The sequence below is a fragment of the Vombatus ursinus genome, unplaced genomic scaffold, assembly GCF_900497805.2.
Source record: "Vombatus ursinus unplaced genomic scaffold, bare-nosed wombat genome assembly UNPS02003757.1, whole genome shotgun sequence".
NCBI classification, from domain to species: domain Eukaryota; kingdom Metazoa; phylum Chordata; class Mammalia; order Diprotodontia; family Vombatidae; genus Vombatus; species Vombatus ursinus.
The window spans coordinates 9,533-16,906 of NW_020943535.1; the positions used below are offsets into that span (position 1 = coordinate 9,533).

The 7,374-nt window shown below is 47.4% G+C and overlaps 1 protein-coding gene across 1 annotated transcript; it reads left to right on the forward strand.

Moving 5' to 3' along the window:
- The first annotated feature begins 2,122 nt into the window (after positions 1 to 2,122).
- On the forward strand, positions 2,123 to 6,792 carry HOXC10 (homeobox C10). The gene is made up of 2 exons (XM_027875359.1): positions 2,123 to 2,873; positions 6,515 to 6,792. The coding sequence occupies exons 1-2, from the start codon at positions 2,123 to 2,125 to the stop codon at positions 6,790 to 6,792; spliced, it is 1,029 nt and encodes a 342-aa protein (XP_027731160.1).
- The last annotated feature ends 582 nt before the right edge of the window (positions 6,793 to 7,374 follow it).

Genomic DNA, 7,374 nt, shown 5'->3' on the forward strand with positions numbered 1-7,374 from the left:
TGGGTAAGGCTTGGGGTGGGGGGACAAATGGTTCTTTGCTTGAAGCCGGCTGAGCTTCTTCTGCTGCCTAAAGCCTTTAACCTTGTCCAAGAAAACGGCCCGACATAGCTCGGCTGGCCACAGAGCTATTTCCCGGCCAAGCAAGTACAGAGACGCCTGCAGAAAACTCTTGGCCCAAACCACTTCCAAACCAATTCCACCTCTGGGAATTGGGGGCGGGCGACCTGAGTCACCCTCCTCCTGGTTCACTGGGTCAGAGCCTTCTACCACAGAGCTTTCCAAATCTTGTTTCTTTCTGACCTGGAGGATGGAAAATTCAATTTACTCTCACAACCCCCAATACCCCTCACGTTTTCTTCGTTGGCCCCAGGATCTGGCACTACTGTTGCTGAACAGGGCCGGGCTGTCTTCTCCCGGAGGCACCCCGGCTTGCTCCTTCAAACCCCAGCGGATGGTGGTCAGTCCTATTCCTTTCTTCTGCCCCAGGCCAGCGGGTTTGGGACGCCAGAGAACCCCTGGAGAAGGGGGAACCCAGGAAAAGGGTCAGACAGCCAGGGAAAAAATGTGGGGCTACCGGAATGACCAGTTATTCTTCGGTCTCATTTCTAATAGGAGGAGGGGGAAAGAAGCAGAGAGAGAATGTGGTTCGCTTTGGGAGAAAGGCGAGCGGGAAATGGGAAAATAATTACTTCCAACTTGTATAGCTCCTGTTTCCATTTATTATACACTACTTATCCCCCCCCACACACACACACATACACCTACCCCCTTAAGAATCTCCCCCTGCCCTCATTTGAATTCGTACATTAGACTATCCTGGGCTAGGTTCTGTTTCTTCGACTTGTCTCCTGGGTTTTTGCCTTCGGCCGCTGCTTCCTCAGAAACGAAACTATTTTCCTGATTTTTCCCATTCTTTGTCTTTCCAGGTATATGTCTCCCCATTTGGGGAGTGGGAAGGGAGAGCAAGTTCACGAATCGCATAGAGAGTTCGGTTTCCCTGCTCCCTTCCAAGTGGAGACGAACCCGGTATAAGGCGAGCCTCCCAGAGAATGACATTTACAAACGGGCTGGGGTACAGAAGTGGAAAAAAAAAAGCAATAATAAAGGGGGAAGGGGGTACAAACAGGAGTGGTGGGGAGAGGGAGAGAATACTTTCTTGTTCTGGGAGTGCCTGATATCCTATCAGAAACCCCTTCGGGAGGGGCCACCAAGTTACCGTGACTCTCTTTTTCCCCAAAAATGGGATTTCTTTCCACCAAAAAACCCCAGCAGGAACCTGACCCTCAACTGTTCACCCTGACGGGCTCCTCTAGCCCGTCTCAATCACAAATGACCACCCGAAGAGATCTGGAAGAGAAGAGAAAGGAAGGGAAAAAGTTTAGTTCAATTTTAAGTCCCTCTTGGATTTCCCCCCTTCTTAGGGTCACCCATGACTCAAAGCTCTTCAGACACCCACCCCCATGCACGCAGATATTGAGAGAAAGAATGGGGTTGGGGGAGGAAAGAAAAGCAAGAAGGGGAAAGAAATAAGTACCTGAAGCATATCTTGACCTTTTAATTTGAATTTGACTTTGTTTTTATTTCCAGTTGTTTTTCTCTGTCTCACTCACTTACTCCCCTCTACCCAGCAAATACAGTTTAGCTATTGGTAAATAAACCCACTCTTCCCTCTACCCCACAACCCCTTCAACCCTATCTCCTTCACCTTCTCCCCTCCCTCACCGCCCCCCCCATCCCCGCCCCCGCCCGTTGGTCCACCAGTCCTCAGGTCTCTCTTCCTTTGTTCAACGTGAAGGTCTCTGACGTCCTTACCCAGCGTCGACTGCTAGGTGGCGCTGTTACTCCACGATGCGCGCTCTCTCTGCCTACAACTTGACCCCGCTGACGTCACGGCCGTCTGAATCGTCAAGGCCATTTTCAAATCCCATTGGTCTAGCGGTCACATGGTGAGGACCGGGTGCTTGGATAATTATGGAGCTGATATTTTCTCCGAGGCCCTCCCCCCTCCCTCCCTCGTCGCTCCCTTCACTCCCCCTCCACCCCCCACCCCCGGATGGGGAAAAAAAAAAGATGTCAGCTCCTCGGCTGTAGTATTGCTCCTTAAAAACCCCTCTCTCTGAAAATGACATGCCCTCGCCATGTAACTCCTAACTCGTATTTGGAGCCCCTGGCTGCGTCTTGCAGAGCGGAGACCTATACGTCCAACCCAGGGATGTACATGCAATCCGGGAGTGACTTCAACTGTGGGGTGATGAGGAACTGTGGGATTGTGCCCTCTCTCTCCAAGAGAGACGAGGGCGGCAGCCCCAGTCTCTCTCTCAACACCTACCCGTCTTACCTTTCGCAGCTGGACTCGTGGTGCGATCCCAAAACCGCGTACCGTATAGAACAACCTGTTGGCAGACAGCTGTCGTCCTGCTCCTACCCAACTAGTGTCAAGGAGGAGAATGTGTGTTGCATGTATAGCGCCGAGAAAAGGGCAAAAAGTGGTCCTGAGACAGCCCTCTACCCTAACCCCTTGCCCGAGTCCTGCCTCGGGGAGCACGAAGTCCCTGTCCCCAGCTATTATAGAGCCAGCCAGAGCTACCCCACCCTGGAGAAACCGCCCCACTGCTCTGGGGCGACCGAGTTCGAGGCGAGTTTCGAACCCCGGGCTAGCCTCCATCCCCGGAGTGAACATCTGGAATCGCCTCAGCTTGGGGGGAAAGTGAGTTTCCCGGAGACTCCCAAGTCGGACAGCCAGACCCCGAGCCCCAACGAAATCAAAACGGAGAAGAGCCTGGTGGGACCCAAAACCAGCCCTTCGGAAAGCGAGAAGGAGCTGAGTAAGACTACAGACACCAGTACGGATAATTCGGATAACGAAGCGAAAGGTAAGCCCGGCTAGAGGGAAAGGGGTCCCGGCTGGGACCGGTGGGAACTTGGTCTTCGTAACCTTGGGAGGGGGGAGGGGAGAGAAGTGAGGAGTGGATCAGAAACTCTGGGGCAGGAAGCGGATTCCTGCCCCCCCCCGAAATTAATGATAACACCAATACTATTAGATTAGTATTTGAAGTAGACTATGTGGCTTCTCGTTATTATTAATATGGATAGGACATTGCGGAACCGGAACGGACTAGGCTGGAAGGCGCAGGGTTGGGCGTCTGCCCGCAGAATGGTTGGGGGTGGGGTGCTCTTTTCTATTGGGGGCTTTCTGTTAGCTTCCCAGTGTTTGCGTTTCCGCCTCTTCGGGGATGCCGATTTGGAGGCTTATTATTTTTGCTTATTTATTTATTTATTTATTTGCCTGAGATCAGAGGCTTGAAAACAGCTTAAAATGGCGATCTGCAGTCAATGAGCGGCCCGGCAGTGCGCTTAAGAGAAGGAGTGAGAATCCAGTTGGTTGCGTCCTCCCGGTTGAAAGTTGTTTCCGTGGTTGTTTTCGTTAGAATATTTTGTGCATATTTCTGACCGGTTTTTGTTCTGGCTTTCTGGGCTGCGAGGCTGAGGGGAGAGAGGCTACTAGAGGCTGAAGGTGCTCTCAGACCCTGACTGCTGGGATTTGGGACTGGGGATTGGGCTTAGTCATCTTTCGGTTTGGGATTTGAGATTTTCTCTTTCTTTCTTATTTCTTTTTCTTTCTTTCTTTCTTTTTAAATTTTGGCTTCTAGAGTAAATTGCAAGTGAGGGCTTGAGAGCTATGTGGGCGTGTGGTTTGTCAAGAGCACTTTCCTTTCAGTCCGGGGTGAATGTGGCTTTGACTGGGTATGATTGTGATTTTGGTTGGAGGGACAGAAGCTTCGTTCAGCTGGAGCGCAGGGTTCAAGATTCAGTTGTGTTGAAGGAATCTGTATCTCTATGATCATGATCATTCTCAGGCTCCCTAGAAAGGATTCGGAGGAAATGGAGCTGGAATGAAGGGGGAGGGGGACTAGATGAGTAGGGGAAATGAATTTCTCAGAAAAGTTGGAAAGAAATGCATCGGAGTAGTACAACAGGGAGGAATAAACCCGCTCCCCACGCCGCTGGTGAGCTCTAGGCTGTATATAAGGGGTACTCATTTGGGTATAAAGGCTGATGAAATATTGAGTGCTCAGGAGTCATTGTGGTTATGTTGCTTTATATATGAATGAAAACTATACATATATGTCTGGAGACCCGTGTGTGTTACACACACACACACACACACACACACATTCACTCACACATATGGAGGGTTGTGGTAAGAGACTTTCAACCTTCCCGCCCCGCTATGCAAAGGCATCCTAAAATCACCTTGGTGAATTGGCCTTTACAAAGCCCAGCCCTCTAGGGCTCCATCCCTTATCCCCAAAGGGAGAGAGGCTGTGAAGGATGTGTGCGTGTTTGGTTTATTCACGCACATATATAGGTTTGGGGACTCTATGTAATATTTTCGTGCATGTTAAATACAGTTCACAGATACACACATGCACCCGGACACGCTGGAAGATGCACTTTCTTGGAAGCTGCATCGAAATCTTACACAACGCAAAGTCAAGGTTAACAAAAAACAAAACAAAAACAAAAAACAAAACTAATACCCCTCTCCTCTCCTCCTTCTTCACCCACCCCAAAGGCTCCCCTCTACTTATTAGCCCAGGATTATGTGGGTATATCTCACTCAACCAGTTGTTTTTTTCGTATACATACATTTCTTCTATTCCAACTTCCTCTACCTGGGCTGTGGTAAGGGGTAAAGAAGGCCATTCTTTTGTTTTAATCACCCCCCCAAAAAAACCCTCCAATATAAAAATTAAAATAGCCAGGATATTGGTTGGGCTTGCGGCCCTCTCTTTGATAAAACAGGTCAAGGTGTCGAAGAACAAGCGGTGGACGTTTTTTGGTATTCGGCTCCTTCCCCTGAATACTCAAGTTTGCATTTTTTTTTCCTTAAGCCTAGTCATTCTCTTCAATTTCCTCAAACAATGGCAGAGCTGATAGGAGCTTTACTTGGTGCAATGAGGGGGCCGAGGACATGCAACTTAGCGAAGCAGATACTTTAGCAATATGTATCCTTTCCAGAAAACTACTTCTGAATTTGCCAATATCCAAGCTGAATAGCTAAGTTTATCCACAACCAAATCTCCAAAGCCTTCTCTCCTTTTTTATTAGGCAATATGTTAAGGAAAGAGATCTGTGTGCATGTGTGTGTACATGCACATATATACATATGTATGCATATATTCATATACTCGTAAATTTTATATGTGCACACATACATGCAGGAGAGAAGGATTTGAGGGTTTGGTCGGCGAGGAAGCTCGGCAAATTCAGATGTAGTGGACTGGTAATGATCTATTTTAAGATTCATATGGCTAAGGTATGGGGTTCTCTAAGCTGCAGGTCTTCACTGAATCAGATAAAGCTCATATAAGATATAGAGCCCTGCCATAGAACCACACATGTATATGTATATGCTTTTTAATCTAATCTAAATACACAATATGTACAGTGTATTTTGAAATATATCAAACATGAGCATATACATTTAATCTAATCAAAGTACATAATATATACATGTATATAACTTAATGTATGTATGTTGTATACACATCAACGTTATGTGTGTTATATATGTAAAATATTTATGTATATAAATATTTGTATTGCATAAATATTTACATGTTATACATATACACACATTTTAAAATGTGTATTGTGTGTGTATACATATATAGTTTCTGGGACCATAAGGTTGAACTTGTTACTTGGCCAAATCTTCCTTTTCCTCCTCCTCACCTCCTCTCCGTCAAGGAAGTTTCCTAAGTGAATGTCTCTTGGATGCTTATGTGTTAATATGTGGGACTCATCCCCCCTTTTTCCTCCAACACACCTTTGTGGAGGGAGCTGGAGGGGAGTTAAGAAAGCGTTGTTGGAGAAAGGGTCCTGTCTGACGCTGCTTTTTGGGGGTGGAGGGTAAAGGGAGGGGAATGGAGGATTAGTAGAGGAAAGTGATCTGGAGGTGACAAACTCGAAAGGACTCGGGCAAGTTCCCTTGTTAGAGTATGAAAAGGCCACTGGAGGCCAACGACTCATTGCAGTTGTCTCTTGGATTGGGGCAAACCAGACTCCCTCAGCTCAAACAAGGACAAGACTTTTTTTCAGTGATTTTCCCGAAGTGAAATAGGGCCAAGGGAAGGTGAGACGGCTAGGGGTGACCCGTAGGTACCAGTCTTAGAAGAGAATACCTAAGAGGAATCTAGATATCTTGGGTTCTTTTAGTTCTTCATGGATTTAGTGCCTTAAAAAATAAGAACGAATTAACCCACCGGAAACTCGAAATCGTCCCCTTCCCCCTTGCCCTCTCCCGTAAAAGGACTAAGCCCTAAGGATACTGTTCAGTCCTAAAGTCATAGCCACGGACACCCTATCTCTGGGAGGGGGAGGGGGTTGGGGAGCAGCTCCTCTCCCCTCTTAGTTCCTATTCCCCACCGCAGTCCATGTAAGTCTATAGTGAGCTGCGATGTTTTGAGTCTTAGTGGGATACTTATATCAATAATGTTATTTTTAACAGAGGATATAAAGGCAGAAAACACGACAGGAAATTGGCTGACAGCAAAGAGCGGAAGGAAGAAGAGGTGCCCCTATACTAAACACCAGACGTTGGAACTGGAGAAAGAGTTTCTGTTCAATATGTATTTGACCCGAGAGCGCCGCCTGGAGATTAGCAAGACGATTAACCTTACAGACAGACAAGTCAAAATCTGGTTTCAAAATCGCAGAATGAAACTCAAGAAAATGAACCGAGAGAATCGAATTCGCGAACTGACCTCCAATTTTAATTTCACCTGAGCGCGCAGGCACCCCGCCCCCTCCCGCCCCCCTCTCTGTCCCCGCCCCCTCCTCCCCCTTTGTGCGGGCTGAGTTTTTTTCCCCGAGTATAAATGCACTGTGTATGCAAAAAAAAGAAAAAAAAAAAGATCTCAGACTCTCCTTCGGAGGGACTTCTTGTTGGTGCAGCGAAGAAGCCTCAATATAAGCAAAAGAAGATCTATATATCTATACCTATGACTATATATGTGTGTGCATATACTCACTCAACATCCTTGTTATCCATGTAGAATTAAGGCTAAATCCATCCAGATCGTTCAAAGAAAGAGAGAGAAAAACCCCCACCCGCCCCCACCCACACATAAAAAGTAAGGTATCCCCAGCAGCACGATAAGAATCGCTCCTTCCTCTGCATTGTATATTTAGGGTAATAGACGTTTTGGAAAGTTTGGCTAGTGTTGTGTGTTTGCTGTAGCCAGCCAGCGCTTCCGACGCCCCCACCCCATTCCTACCCCACCCCATAAGTGTAGCGCTAAGTCAAGCTGAGAAATCTGCTCCGTGTCTTGTACTTGTACAGCTTTTGTCTCCCACTTCCCCCCAGCC